Source organism: Solanum pennellii, chromosome 9 (genome assembly GCF_001406875.1).
Source record: "Solanum pennellii chromosome 9, SPENNV200".
Classification (NCBI taxonomy): Eukaryota; Viridiplantae; Streptophyta; class Magnoliopsida; order Solanales; family Solanaceae; genus Solanum; species Solanum pennellii.
Window position 1 is genome coordinate 75362535 of NC_028645.1, and position 16542 is coordinate 75379076.

The window sequence follows — 16542 nt, forward strand, 5'->3', positions numbered from 1 at the left end:
CTACAATCACAAATACTTCTTACGTTTAATTTGAAATTTGCACGTTTTTAAAAATAATATGATAATACGATTAATCTATCACAATATTCATATTAATTATTGTTTAATAGTATTTCTTGCAAAATAATTCAAGTAATTTATTAATAATATTAAGAATAAAATGTGAAGAAAGAAATTATTTTCCTGTTGATATTCTAAAAGTGATGAGTAAGATAGAGTTAACATATTTTTAGCATTCGGACAAGTAAAAGTGAGTAAACGATATAATTGGAGACAACTGTTTTTTCTAAAAAAACAAACGAAATATATCCAGCATAGCACATTGCACCATATGGTCATACTTTTTTTTTTTTACACTGCATAGCTAATGATATTTTTCTCAACATGAGTTGTGGTGCGCTAGTGGGAGTGTTTCACCCTTAATTAGATGTCTCGGGTTTGAGCGTGGAGAAAATCTTGTTGGTAGCGTTACTCCTGAATGGGCCCTACAATGCGCGATTCAAATTTAGATGGAGCTTCAATATGGATTTCGAACACTAGATAGAAACCAATATATATATATATATATATATATATATATATAAAATAATATTTAATAATATTTATACACCTAATATACAAAACTATACATCATATAAGCAGTATACTAATCTTGAGTTACTGCATATAAAAGATGTGTATACTCTAAGAATTTTTCCATTTGGATTTATTTTCCTTGGTCGAGCTTTCTGCTCATTAGTGTTTATATTGATAACTTGATGTATCCTATGGTGTGCTCACCACAAAGAATTGTTATCTGTTTTTTTTTTTTCTTTTTCTCTAACGTGAATCCTTTTGTACTGATTATATTGAAAATATTTAAAATTTTGAGACGATTTCATATTTAAAATTTGAGACCGTTTAGAGGGTGATCAGGGGTGACTCGACAATGTTGAAAAAAAAAAGACATGTGCCTTAGGCCTAAATTTAAGGGGCCTCTTTTTTTTTATAATAATAGGTTATAAGTTATTATTTGGGCGACTTTCACATATAGCAAACATAAAATTCATATTTGTATGCTATAACAAAGTTTGCATAATTGCGCTCCATAACAAACATATATATGTATAATTCGCTATTCAAATACAATTAAAGCGAATTGTATAAAACGAAGTGTATAAAACGACAAAGAGAAGAAACTTGGGCAGAGAATTGTATAAAATGAAGTGTATAAAATGAAGTATACAAAATGAATTATACAATTATAAGTGTATAGGACGATTATATACAATTTGAATTGAATTTATATAAAACGAGAAAGTGAGAAAGGCAAAAGAGACTTGGGCAGAGAATATACAATTGAATCGAATTGTATAAAACGAGAAAGAGAAAAGTTATATACAATTTGAATTTGTATGAAACGAGAAAGAGAGAAAGACAAAAGAGTCTTGGGCAGGGAAGTACTTTTATTGTATCTAGGAGCCTTTTGGAAGAGCTAGAGACATATTCTAGGAATGTAGAACATGTATTGAGTGCATGTACTTAGGGACTTGTATAGCAGCATTTATTTACTCTTAGGCTTAGGAGTAGTATAAAAAGGAGGGTCATTGTATTTATAAATCATCCATCAATTGACTAATAAGATACAAGTCCTCTTTTCCAAAATTTTGTCTTTGTCTTTCTTCTTATTCTCTTAGCGTTCCGAGTAGTAAAAGGCTTACTTGAGTTTATGAGATCGTGAAAGAATCGTGAGTAAACCGTTAAGTGCCGCACGGAGTCTTGTCAGAATCATTAGGTCCGTGACAAGAATTGTATAAGATAGAGATATATGTATTTGTATCTGTATATACAATTTCTCTCGCTTTATACAATTAGAAACACAATTTTATAAAATTTTATTGTATAAAGCGAGAGAGGGAGAGTGACGAGCGAGAATATGAGGGAGAGAGGGACTAGCAAAACAGTTTGCTATGAAACACAAATAAATCAAACGGCAGCTACTATATTTTATTTTATAATATTAGTTTGTCATTCTATACAATTATCCCTTATTATTTTTTAACAAAATATTGAATACTATTTGTAGAAAAAATAAACATTTCATGAAAAATGAAGGGATTATTAGAATTTTTTTTACATATTTTGAGTACTATATCTTATGAAAAATAATTTAAAATAAGAATGGTTATATGAGGTAAAATATTTGAAGATATAAATTATATAAAGTTATTAAAAATTTAGGTTTAAGGCCCCGTTTGATTTTTGTTTTAGGCCACTAATACACTTGAGCCGCTCCTGGTCGGGATTTAATTATTAGTGACTCAGTGTATATACACTTCTTATATAATTAAGCTATATTCAACTTTTCCAGTGTATCATAATGTATAATCAATATATAGCTCATGTATATATTAAATATATTTAACTTTTTGAGTGTATCATGTTGTATAAATAAAAATACATATTCTATGATTTTCTTTTTATATATAAATAAAACATGACTATGACTACATTTATCGTAAACTATTGCTTTTAAAGCTAAACCTATAAAATCTTTCAAACTTCTAAGGCCATATATTTTGTAAAACTCTAAACTATCACCAAACCTTCTAGGTTCCATTACATTTATTTCCTTACACCAATTCGTGAGGAAATTGAGACCTAATGGGAACTCTTAACAAAAGGAGTGACCTAACAATCACGAAAAAAGTGAAGTGGAAAATAAGGAAAAGTAAGTGAAAAAATAATTTTTTTAAAATAAGCAAATTTTAAAGGTTTTGATGAAAAACATGTTTGTTGTTAATATAAGAAACAAACTACCTTGTCTACCGTTTTATTGGAATATAGTACAAATATAGAATCCGAATATTAGATTTGAAGTCGAAGCATCAAAATTTTAAAACTTAATCATAAGAAGCGTTTTAACTCATGAATGAATCTACTTAACATGAATTAGAATTAATCGAATCGTTAAACTAAATGATTAACAAAAAGAATCTGAATTGCTTTGAGATCAAGGAAAAAAAATATTCTCTTGCAAAACCAACTAAGTCAAGCAATGTATTTTATGAAAGTGACGTGGTGGACAATAGTAGGAGCTCCAACCAACTTGGCTAGGTGAAGTTTTGGTTAATGAAGTGCACGGTAATATATATATATATGAAAGTCGTCCTTTTTTATTAAAAAATAAAGTAAAAAGTTGATTTTCGGAGATAATAATAACTATAATTTGAGTGACGGTTGAGAAATCAACCAATTATTTAGTCAAGTGTTATGAGAAAGATAGATAATTAAATATATATGAATTATAATTGTTTTTTGAAATACATAATGTTTGTTTGGTAAAAATTTGACAAATTGTATTATAAGTGTATTCAAATGTGTGATAAATGTATTATTCATCATTAAAACTTGTATTATATGAGAATAATAAATTATTCTTTGTAATATGTATTAAACTTGTATTATAAATAAATTAAAAGTGATCAAACGAAAAAAAATGTTATTGTTATAAATGATAAATACATTTTTATTATAATATATTTACGTAAGTTTCACGACTTATAATTACTTTGAATTTTTATGCCCCATTTATGTAATTTATCTATGATATTTTATATATTGAGTATGAATATACTTTTTGTATAGTATATAATATACACAATAAGTACATAATTTTGTATATTTAACTAATACCCCTAATTAGTTTCAATTTATGAAAAGAAAAACATAAATATAAATCATTTGGATATCATCATTAACTTATTGACGGTATCATATTATTTTATTTTTATGAAAAAGATAAAACTTCAGATTATTAACGTTAATAAAAGGGTTAATCAAAGATTAGATTTTATAAATATAATTTGTTAATTACGATTTTTGACTATATGTTAAAGGGATGAGAGAGATAAGTAAAATTGAGGATAGGTTCTGAGAAAGACGAGCGAGAAAAGTAATCTTGTAATTATATATAAATCGAATTATATAATATATATTTATCAAATAATAATCCCTTAAAATTGTTGTGACATGATACATTAGTATGTTGTGATACATGGTAAATGATACACAGTAACTTAAAACTGTTAAGATTAAAAGGGGGAAAAAACTTAACATTTAAATTTGTTATCTAAATTAGCTTAAATTACGGTAACAGTTCATTAATAAGCATTAATTCAGCACGTAATTTGATAATAATTTCAAATTTTGAAAAATTCAAGATTATATCATCTAGTTTGAAGACATTTTTATGAACATCCAGTTATTAAACTTATTGACCGATACATGATAACAATTTTCAAAAACTCGTAATACATAGAAAATCATATGATACACATCAAATTCATGTATCAATGCATCGTCTAAACACTATAATACACTGAGTCGATATGTATCAGCAAACACACTTGATGGCGTAGTTATTAAACTTATTGACTGATACATGATAACAATTTTCAAAAACTCTTGATACATAGAAAATCATATGATAAACATCTAATTCATGTATCAATGCATCAACTAACACACTATAACACACTGAGTACTTATGTATTAAACTTATTGTCTGATACATGATAACAATTTTCAAAAATTCTTGATACATATGGGATTCCTTTACTAAAATTTTTATTAATTTCAACAACAATGGTTGCAGCTTCTTTTCTCACCTTGCTCTTTGCTTCTTCCGATTTTGCCCCTCTGAAATCCCTAAATTCCGCCATGACTGCTTCACTTACAACCGTATCCTTCTCATCCTCTCCAAATCTTCTCTTCCGAACCGGCTCTGGAACGCACTGGTATTCAGGGAAACATATTCACTGTTAATCTTCTTATTGGTACATTTGGTGACAGCCAAGGGAATGGTGTTAATGAGCTAACTAGGTGTTTTATTTAAAATTAATTAAATTTAATAATTCAAAATCAAAAGCTGATTAAAAGGTTGAGTGTTTAAATGGATAAAATTTAAAATTCAAAAACTGATTTAAGAGGTTGAGTGTTTTAATGGAGAAAAAATAGCCATTAAAATGGGTAAATGTGTATTATAGGAGAGAGAATGTAATGTATCTAAAAACTTACACTAAAATAAAAAAAAGGGAATTTATGTAATATTTAAAAAAGGTAGGGAAAATTAGAGAATATAAAAATTATAGTTGTGTATTTAAGTTATTTTTCCTTTTTTTTTTTATGATAATAGGTTATAAGTTATTATTTGGGCAACTTTCACATATAGCAAACATAAATTTCATATTTGTATGATAGCAAAGTTTGCATAATTGCGCTCCATAGCAAACATATATATGTATAATTCGCTATTCAAATATAATTGAAGTGAACTGTATAAAACGAAGTGTATAAAACGAGAAAGAAAAAGAGACTTGGGCAGAGAATTGTATAAAATGAAGTGTATAAAACGAAGTATATAAAACGAATTGTATAACTATAAGTGTATAGGACGATTATATACAATTTGAATTTATATAAAACGAGAAAGTGAGAAAGGCAAAAGAGACTTGGGCAGGGAATATACAATTGAATCGAATTGTATAAAACGAGAAAGAGAGAAGGTATATACAATTTGAATTTGTATGAAACGAGAAAGAGAGAAAGACAAAAGAGACTTGGGCAGGGAAGTACTTTTATTGTATAATTATAATTGTATAAGACAGAGATATATGTATTTGCATGTGTATATACAATTTTTTCTCTCGCTATATACAATTAGAAACACAATTTTGTACAATTTTATTTTATAAAGCGAGAGAAGTGAGCGAAGAAAGCGAGCGAGAGAGGGAGAGTGACGAGCGAGAATACGAGGGAGAGAGGGACTAGCAAAACAGTTTGCTATGAAACACAAATAAATCAAACGATAGCTACTATATTTTATTTTATAATATTAGTTTGTCATTCTATAAAATTATCCCTTAATATTTTTTAACAAAATATTGAATACTATTTGTAGAAAAAATAAGCATTTCATGAAAAATGAAGAGATTATTAGAAGAAATTTTACATATTTTGAGTACTATATCTTATAAAAAATAATTTAAAATAAGAATGATTATATGAGGTAAAATATTTGAAGATATAAATTATATAAAAGTTATTAAAATTTAGGTTTAAGGCCCCGTTTGATTTTTGTTTTAGGCCACTAATACGCTTGAGCCGCTCCTGGTCGGGATTTAATAATTAGTGACTCAATGTATACTTCTTGTATAATTAAGCTATATTCAACTTTTCCAGTATATCATAATGTATAATCAATATATAGCTCATGTATATGTTAAATATATTTAACTTTTTGAGTGTATCATGTTGTATAAATAAAAATACATATTCTATGATTTTCTTTTTATATATAAATAAAACATGACTATGACTACATTTATCGTAAACTATTGCTTTTAAAGCTAAACCTATAAAATCTTTCAAACTTCTAAGGCCATATATTTTGTAAAACTCTAAACTATCACCAAACCTTCTAGGTTCCATTACATTTATTTCCTTACACCAATTCGTGAGGAAATTGAGACCTAATGGGAACTCTTAACAAAAAGAGTGACCTAACAATCACGAAAAAAGTGAAGTGGGAAATAAGGAAAAGTAAGTGATAAAATATTTTTTTTAAAATAAGCAAATTTTAAAGGTTTTGATGAAAAACATGTTTGTTGTTAATATAAGAAACAAACTACCTTGTCTACCGTTTTATTGGAATATAGTACAAATATAGAATCCGAATATTAGATTTGAAGTCGAAGCATCAAAATTTTAAAACTTAATCATAAGAAGCGTTTTAACTCATGAATGAATCTACTTAACATGAATTAGAATTAATCGAATCGTTAAACTAAATGATTAACAAAAAGAATCTGAATTGCTTTGAGATCAAGGAAAAAAAATATTCTCTTGCAAAACCAACTAAGTCAAGCAATGTATTTTATGAAAGTGACGTGGTGGACAATAGTAGGAGCTCCAACCAACTTGGCTAGGTGAAGTTTTGGTTAATGAAGTGCACGGTAATATATATATATATGAAAGTCGTCCTTTTTTATTAAAAAATAAAGTAAAAAGTTGATTTTCGGAGATAATAATAACTATAATTTGAGTGACGGTTGAGAAATCAACCAATTATTTAGTCAAGTGTTATGAGAAAGATAGATAATTAAATATATATGAATTATAATTGTTTTTTGAAATACATAATGTTTGTTTGGTAAAAATTTGACAAATTGTATTATAAGTGTATTCAAATGTGTGATAAATGTATTATTCATCATTAAAACTTGTATTATATGAGAATAATAAATTATTCTTTGTAATATGTATTAAACTTGTATTATAAATAAATTAAAAGTGATCAAACGAAAAAAAATGTTATTGTTATAAATGATAAATACATTTTTATTATAATATATTTACGTAAGTTTCACGACTTATAATTACTTTGAATTTTTATGCCCCATTTATGTAATTTATCTATGATATTTTATATATTGAGTATGAATATACTTTTTGTATAGTATATAATATACACAATAAGTACATAATTTTGTATATTTAACTAATACCCCTAATTAGTTTCAATTTATGAAAAGAAAAACATAAATATAAATCATTTGGATATCATCATTAACTTATTGACTGTATCATATTATTTTATTTTTATGGAAAAGATAAAACTTCAGATTATTAACGTTAATAAAAGGGTTGATCAAAGATTAGAGTTCTATAACTATAATTTGCTAATTACGATTTCTGACTATATATTAGTGGGATGAGAGAGACAAGCAAAATTGAGAATAGATTCTAAGAAAGACGAGCGAGAAAGGTAATTTTGTAATTATATATCAATTGAATTATATAATATATATTTATCAAATAATCGTATATATATTATCGATTATCTGATACACAAAATTAAAAAATATGAAAAAAAAAACGAAATTAAAAGAGAGGAGAGAGGGGGGAATTCAACTTCCCTTCTTTTTAGCACTGCTCAGTCAGTTTAAACCTAAAGTTATTTGTAACTTTTACCACGAACCAAGTACATCAATATTTGACTAGCAGTAGCCTTTACAATTATAGAAATTAAAATAATGAATTAATTTTTTTTTATATTTCTATTTTATATTTTAATAGGAAGAAACAACCAAAAAGCTTAGAGGCGCCATAGCTCACGCCACGAACGTGATTTTTGCTTCGATTCAAAAAAGCATCACGAGTTATAACATTTTCAGATAAGCCCATTTTCGTCTTTTGCGCGTCATCCCCACTAACACGTGTCTTTTTCTCATCAACCATACCGCAAACATGCATTTCGCCACGTATTTTAGTTGGACCAGATAAAAGTTTTGATATGCATACGTGGCACAATCGTCCTAGTCAGCTACCCCTCTTCCTCTTTTGGGATTTTGTTTTAAAATAAAATGCACCCAAAATTCTCTCCTGATCACCGCACTAATACTCTACACTCTCAACCCACACCTTTATTGCCCTTTCTCTCTCTAGGGTTTTTGTTTTATCTTCATCGGTCATATCGCCGGAAATGATTTTTCAGGCAATCGGTTTTGTTACTATTGAGTGTCGGTGTGATGACGTCATGTCGTGTGTCCGTCGCAAAACCGGCGAGTTTTAGACGTCGTCTCGTGTTTGTTGTGCCTTAAGCGAAAGATAAAGACTTTTTAGGCTTAGCAGTGTTTTCAAGTTATTCCATGCTAATTTTCTACTCAAAATAATGGTTTTTTGACGGTATAAAAAGGTAATTTGAAATCGATTCCTGTTTGAAATTTAGGGAGATTGTAAACTTGAATTTTTTAGTGTAAGAATTTGTGGTTATACCTTTTCCTATGAAGATTCAACCTGTTGACTTCAGTATTGTGGAAGAATCGAGTCGGTATGACTCGTTTAAGCCGGTTCCTAAGTCACGGTTCAAGCGGCTATTTGAAAGGCAATTTTCAGGGCTTTTGAGATCATTGGCGCCGGAGAAGCTGGTTACCGGTGAGGATTTGATTGGGAATAAGAAGGATGCGTCCGAAGAACTCGAGCCTAGTTCTTTTTGTTTGGCTAAAATGGTGCAGACTTTTATTGAGGAAGGTGAGGATAAGCATCGGTGCAATCGAAGCCGATGCAATTGCTTTAGTTGTAATGGAACTGAAAGCTCAGAGGAGGAGAATGATTCAGTCAATTGCTTCGGTGAATCAAATCAAAATTGCTCTAGCGATGCTTGTGAAATTCTCAAGGTATTGCATGTGCTCCGGCCATTTTCTGTCTCTAATTTCCATTTCCCGGTTCTGAATTTACCTAATAATTGTCTTTGCAGCAAACAAATAGCTATCTTTACATACAATTTTGTTATTCAATTAATTTTTTTTCCATGTATGCTGTAAATTTCCGTCGAATGAGTATTTTGTATCAGCATGCAGAGTCCGTTCTGTCATAAAAAAGTTCTTATTTTTTTGGTGCAGAGTTTGGTGTCTTGTCCTTCCGTCCTTGAAAGGAACGTCTTGGCGGAAATTACAAAGATCATTGAGAAAAACAGGATGGTTAAGCGAAAGGACAATTTCATCAGAAAGATGGTCGTTGATGGCCTTCTAGCTATGGAATATGATGCCTCAATCTGCGAGTCTCGGTGGGAGAAGACTCCTTCAACTCCTGCTGGTAAATCCTCAATCTCAACAACGTTTTTTTCCCACTTAAATAGTTAATTGTTGTGGTGTGTATAGGTAAACTAGAAAAAATCCATGAATTTCATCCTTATCAGAGTGTAGACTTATAAATTACTTTAGTTTGCTAAAAGATGTGTAAACCTGTAACGGTGAATAGCCTGAGTTGTTTTCTTTGCGGAGTTGTCAAATAGCCAATTAACTACAAATGATGGAAATGGAGCAAAGAGATTCATATAATAGGTACCAAGTAAGTAGTTCATACATACAAATCACTCATATGATGATCCCAAATATTTAGAGGTTAAGACTCTAGTGGTAAGAAATTTGGTCTTTTGCATAGGAGAAGGATCAGAAGCACTTCACTGTCTGTTTTTAAGTTTTGAAATGTCTCTTACCTTTGAAAACTACTTATCGGTCTATCAAATACTGCTTGCTGTAGGTTATTAAGTTTTGGTTGCCTTTTGTTCTTTGTTCTAATTGAGATGAATCATATGTATATTTGCTCATTTTGGAGTTAAGAATTCAGCAAAAGTCGGTATCTTTTATGCAGGAGCTTATGAATATATTGATGTGGTGACTGAAGGAGAAAGACTTATAGTCGACATCGATTTCAGATCAGAATTTGAAATAGCAAGGTCGACTAGGTCATACAAATGTCTTCTCCAAGTGTTGCCCAACATTTTTGTAGGCAAAGCAGATCGCCTTCAGAAGATTGTTCATTTTCTAACAGAAGCTGCAAAGCTGAGCTTGAAGAAGAAAGGGATGCCTTGTCCTCCATGGCGTAAAGCTGAATACGTGAAAGCTAAATGGCTGTCTACCTACACCCGTATGACACCAGTTGTAATGCCAATAGCATCAAACTCTGCTTCTGAACCTGGCACTGCTTGTAAAAACAAAGAAGAAGCCATAAAGGAAGAGACTTCAGAGGTTTCTCGCGGTGAGCTGAATCTGGTTTTTGGAGGAAAGAGCAGTCCTTTGGCGGATAATAACCCCAAGAGTGCGAGTACGTCTTCTCTATTTGCTTGTGATGATGAAAAGAACCTGGCGGTGAGGCTAGGTGATATTTTTGGAGGAAAGAGCAGTCCTTTGGTAGAGAACAACACCAAGAGAGCGAGTACATATCCTCTATTTGCTTGTGACAATGAAAAGAACGCTATGGCAGCGCAGCTAGGTGATCCACTGGAAATCAAACCCAAGGATTCAAGCAATTGTGTCAGGAAGATGACTGGTTTAACTTCTCTGATTGAAGACCACACCTAAAATTTTGACCTATTTCCTAACCTTTTTGTCTACTGTTGTTTGCTTTTTATATGTTTTGAGCTGAAACCCCCCGTGTGTTTTAGTATTTGGGGCCTTATTTGGAACTACGGACCAACTGCCTACTGGTTTATCTCGGCGGTCTCCCTTCGCATTTTATAGTAAGGGTCTATGAGTCCATGTCACTAATACAAACTTACTTAGTATCAAGAGACTAGTAAAGGAGAACTGGTAATTGTGTTTTCAGTTCAGTTCTTGGATATTTTTCAACAGAAGTGTTTTGCACAAGTGTTTATCGTAGCAAACGCTTGTTAGCTTGTAGTATGTTTTACTTATATGATGATAATAAAGTCTGGGACTATTGCTGTATAAGTTCCTGTTTATGTACATTGTGAGTCCTTAATTTTTTGGGTGTTTAATTTTGAAAGTTCATCGTGCTTGCTCTCTTCTTTAGTATTATCTTATCGTCCACTAGTGAGAAAGAGACATGAAATTCTAGTAGGTGCAGTGGAATATAATTATTACTGTCGTTGTCTAAAGTCTAATGCGTTGCGTAGAATGGAGGTGCAACTTTACTCTACAGTGAGCTATTTTATCAACACTTTTGGTGAAATTTTACCTTCCTTTTTTATCTCACAACCTAATGCGTGCGTTAGCCGTTAGATAATATTTCACTACTCTTGGTGCAATTTTTCCACTGTACTCTTTTTATCGTATAATAAAAGTAATGACTTAGACTAGTAATCTTTGACATTGTTATGATATTTATCTATATATAAAACAATTTGATTTTACAAGTGTGCGTATAAAAATCTTTACTATATTAGTTTGGTTGTTGTAAAGTGTAAACATGAACTGTTAATAAGCTATTTGAGTTGAGGAATCCAGTATGCATAGTGATTAATAAAATGAGAACCTTGATAGATAGAGTTAATTGATACCTCTGTAAATTCTTCGTAAAATTAATTTAAGGTATTCAAAAACTCTTTAAAATTTATAGTGGAATAAGAGTTCAATGTGTTGTAAAGTCATACTAGCATTTTGGGCTAACAACTCAAGCTATAACCAATTTTCGTAGTATATATATTTCCATAGAAATAAAAGCTAATAATGGTACTCTATCTAATTCAATATAAATGAATTATTGGATTGTGACATATTCTTTAAAAAAGATATTTAAAAATATTACTTAAAAAGTAATTTATGATATTATCCTTTTGATTCTCCCAAATTCCATAAATATAGTCATTATTCGAAGATTTAGAAACAATTAAAAACTCTATTAAAAAGAAGATAATTCTGAAAAATAAAATATTAATGCATTTTGTTTTGGTGACTAAATAGTAAAATCTCTATTAAATCCGTTGCTTTTAAAGGAAAAATCATTTAACAAATGGATAAGGTGGCGCAAAAATTATAATATTGAGGTAATAATGAATTAAATAAGTTCATTATAGATCTAGAACGTGGCACTTCTAATGCATAAATATAAATATAAAAATTATATAGTATAGTTTATATAAAGAGTTGATCTTATAGTATGATGGTTTAATTCTTTTGTAATTTGCAGAGAATATAATGATTACTGTTGGATTAAAAAAAAAAGCTGCTGACTTAAGGAATTAATATTTTTGATGACTTAAATAAGTTCTTTTTGTCGTGACGTGTTATTTTATTATTAAATTTTACACTAAAGTTATTCTGCAACTTATTCAGGAAATTGTTGTCTTGGGCAAAGTATTTTTTATTTTATTTGTTTAAATTAAGTTACTTTTGGTTTGCTAGGAAAAGGCCTTTATTTTCTTTTGACTTAATATATTAATTATCTTCTTAAATTTGTTTAAATATTTAATTTAGATATTCAATTTTATTTAATTCTTTTAAGCAAACACTTTGGGTGTGTTCGATTAAAAAAGAAAGGATATATTTGAATGAACAAAACTTTTGATAAATCCTTTCTATAGGAAAAAAATAAGTTGATTGAAAAAATAATGAAAAAACAAATTTTCTTTCAATAAAAATAAAAAAAATAAATTGTATAAGTGACGTATTATAATTCTAAGTTTCTAAACGACCTCACACTAAGGCCAAAAAAGAAGAATGGTGACTTAATAACAAGCTTGTTCGAACCCCACCATTAGTTAATAGTCCGTCATTAGATATGAAGAATATAAAGAATAATAATTTCAAGATAAAATGTATACTAATATATTTTATCCGAACTTTAATTCGAAGTATAAATTAATTTCAGAATTATAAACCCTATGTATGTCTTTTATGAACATTTCAATCCTCTTGAGAACCTAACTCTACAAATGGCAATTTGAATTATGAGGTATTTTCTACACTATCTTATTTTTTTTTTCCAATTTTGATTAAGAAGAAGATGGTAATAACTGTTATTATGAGTGTGACTCTTCACAAAAATAGTGTGTATGAAAATGACAACCATATTTTACTTTTGTTAGGTACTATATACAAATTAAAGATGTCATTACTTTTATTAAACACTCAATGATATATTTTAGGGTCAATAAAAGATATGAATTTTAAAATTCAATAAATGTTATATTAAGTGGTCTTCTATGCATTAATAGATAAAGTTACTCGATAGAGATATTCAGAGGCGGAGTCAGAATTTTCATTAAGGAAGTTCATAATCTGTAGAAATTAATAATCGAAAGGATTTGACATCTACTATGTATATATATAAACTTATTTTAACCATGTATAAATAATATAATTTCCGCCGATTTCAAACTTATTTTAACCATATATAAATAATATAATTTTTCGCCGAAGGGAATCGAATGAACCCCTTAATGCAATGTAGCTTCGCCCCTATCGATAGTGATGAAAAATATTTAATGCTTCTAATAGAGAACAAATTATGATTACAAAAATATTAATATCCATCCCTAATTTTTTATGTCGATTTTGTAATTGTTGACAATTACATCCCAAGTAATTAAATTCTCCACTATTATTTCCAAGAAAAGAAAGTAAAACAAAATAGGATTTAAAAATCTATTTCTTTTTTCTTTTCTTAAATTGCCCTGTCTTAAGGTCGGTGGAAAAAAAGTGCACTAGCTTACTATGCTTGCTTTTATGCCATTAAAAAAATGTGACACATCAAATATAATCGTTTCTTTTTAAAATTAAAAATATTGAATTTGAAAATTATGTATAAAAAACTCATTCATAGAACATCAAACAAAGTTTTTTCTCAAATGAAAATCAGATTTCAATGTGAATATCGAGCATAGAATATATAGATCAGATTTCAATGTGAATATCAAGCATAGAATATGAAATAAAAATAATAATTTGCTTTTTGTTTGTTTGTACATGACTCATTCGAGTTTACTTCAACCACGTAGAAAAGCAAGGGTTGCTTTCATTATTTTTCTTTAACGTGTTTATTACTACTTTGTTTGCTTTTGACATTTGATTTGTTAGTGACCAAAGTAGGTGAGAAAATACAAATGGTGTTAAAAGTATATATCAATTAACAAAACTTTAATCCTGTTATATCATAGTCCATAAACTCTTAACAATACCAATTGTTAATTCAATACTTAATTAAGGACCTTCTTTTGATAAAGGTAATATATATTTATATCTATCTATCTACGTTAAAGAAAATTAGAGTATTATTTAAACACGAAAATAGCAAATGATTAACATATCACGTTTTCAAGTATTAATCCTCTAAATTTAGTGGTATACAGTCAACTACAATTTTCTGATGAATTAGTCCTACGTTACGAGTAAAATGTTCCTTATAAACGGTAACTCTGACCTTTTACGATGATTCAGTGGTTTGAGCCTGGGATTTTCATGTTGGGAGTCTCAAATTCAAAACCCCTTGCCAGCGAAAGCAAGGATTTGCCTTCTGGGTCAAGCTTGTCGCACTAGACTTGCCTAGTGTCGGTTTCCTTGTCATAAAAAAAAATTAAAAGGATTAATTACGAAAATCTCACCTTTTAGTTTACTTATTACCATTATCCCATATAAGTCTTATAAATTTTTAAAATTCCTCATTTTCGCGCATTACATTAATGTATATCGCGCATCAGATTAGTGTATCATGTATAAAATGTATCTCGCGCATCGGATTAGTGTATCTCGCACATCAGATTAGTGTATCTCGCGCATCAAATTAGTGTATCATGTAAAAAATGTACATCAGATTAATGTATCATGTATAAAATGTAATGTATCTTACTTAACATTTAATTTATCTCGCACATTAGATTAATGTATCAACACTTATATTATTGTATTTGTTTTGATAGATTTTTGTAATTATAAACTTTTAAGGAATATATTATAATTTTGCATTAAAAGTATGTGATTTTTGTAATTTGCCCTTAATAAAATAAAGGCGACTATGTATCCAATGGAACTTGAACCCGATGAGTAGAAGGAATACTTACTACTGCATCACAGCTCTTTGTTTGATTTTGGTTATTAACAATTTGTTTATATATAAATATACACACAAACACATTAATTTTTGTCTATACAAGATTTATTGAATACGCTACATTATGAATGCTGTTTTTAAAACACGAAGGAACGATCTACAATTTTATAAAAAAATCAAAAGGATTAGTTTCATTTTTTATAAAAATAAATAGAACTAGGATTAGAAAAAGTTCTACTAATAAGATAAGAAAAACAAGATAAATCCACAATTTCTTTTAGACTAATCTAAGAGTAGCAACGGACCATAGAACAATCTTCTCTTGTTGCCTCTATTTTTTCCTCTTCTAATTTAATTTTGGTGGGAATGTGCATCTCTAGCTTCACTTTGTCAAAAGTATCAAATAATTGAAAGATTTTGATTCCCACATGTTAAAATTCACTTTCATTAATTTTAATTTTTCATTTAGTAGTTTCGATTTTTATGTAAAATAAACATATTTGTATTGGTCTTAATATTTACCTATGAGTGCTATTTAACTTGATCTCATTTTATGTTTATATTTTATAATTTTAGATGTGCACAAATAGACACTTGAGGTTATATTAAGTTGAACTGACCTTATATTAAGTTGAACAAGTAGACGAATGAATTCTATGTGCCATAGTACAAGTAAAACACATAATGCCACGTTGAACGCGTGTACTTATTTAATTTTTTGTAACTTTAAATTTCCATGGGTACATTTTCAACTGAAAAATTAAAGATTAAATGTGAACTAAAGTTAAATTAAAGAGCATATTTATTTGTGTCTTTGTATTATTTTATTACACACTAATAGTGATGTATTCTTGTATTTTAATTCAATGCAAGAATTAATTACATTCTCTCTTAGTGAGGTAATTCATATTCAGAAATATGTTATGTCAAACATATTATTATTAAACTAGGTCTGTTGGGGTACTCAAAGAAGAGAATCCCTCCAAAAATTGGCATATGCCACTTAATTGCAGCGCGCACATCAGGGGCGGAGCCACCTTGGTACGAGGGGTTCATCCGAACTCCTTTCAGTGAAAAATTATATTATTTATATATGGTTAAAATAATATTTTATGAATGTATAGTAGATGTTAAACCCCTTTCAACTATCCCGTATATCTATTTTTACAAATTTTGAACCCCCTTATTGAAAATTCTGGCTCCGCCACTGAT

General features: G+C 29.0%; 1 protein-coding gene across 1 annotated transcript; it reads left to right on the top strand.

Annotated features, from left to right (window-relative positions):
- The first annotated feature begins 8415 nt into the window (after positions 1-8415).
- Positions 8416-11290, top strand: LOC107029560. Its single transcript, XM_015230996.2, has 3 exons — positions 8416-9218; positions 9444-9636; positions 10195-11290. The coding sequence occupies exons 1-3, from the start codon at positions 8826-8828 to the stop codon at positions 10902-10904; spliced, it is 1296 nt and encodes a 431-aa protein (XP_015086482.1). The 5' UTR covers positions 8416-8825; the 3' UTR covers positions 10905-11290.
- Positions 11291-16542: the final 5252 nt, after the last annotated feature.

Excerpts from the sequence above, each read along its gene's own strand:
- LOC107029560 (XM_015230996.2), top strand. The coding sequence starts at position 8,826 with ATGAAGATTCAACCTGTTGACTTCAGTATTGTGGAAGAATCGAGTCGG. Across the intron at positions 9,219-9,443 it reads ATGCTTGTGAAATTCTCAAG|AGTTTGGTGTCTTGTCCTTC; the intron begins GTATTGCATGTG and ends TTTTTGGTGCAG. Across the intron at positions 9,637-10,194 it reads GACTCCTTCAACTCCTGCTG|GAGCTTATGAATATATTGAT; the intron begins GTAAATCCTCAA and ends TCTTTTATGCAG.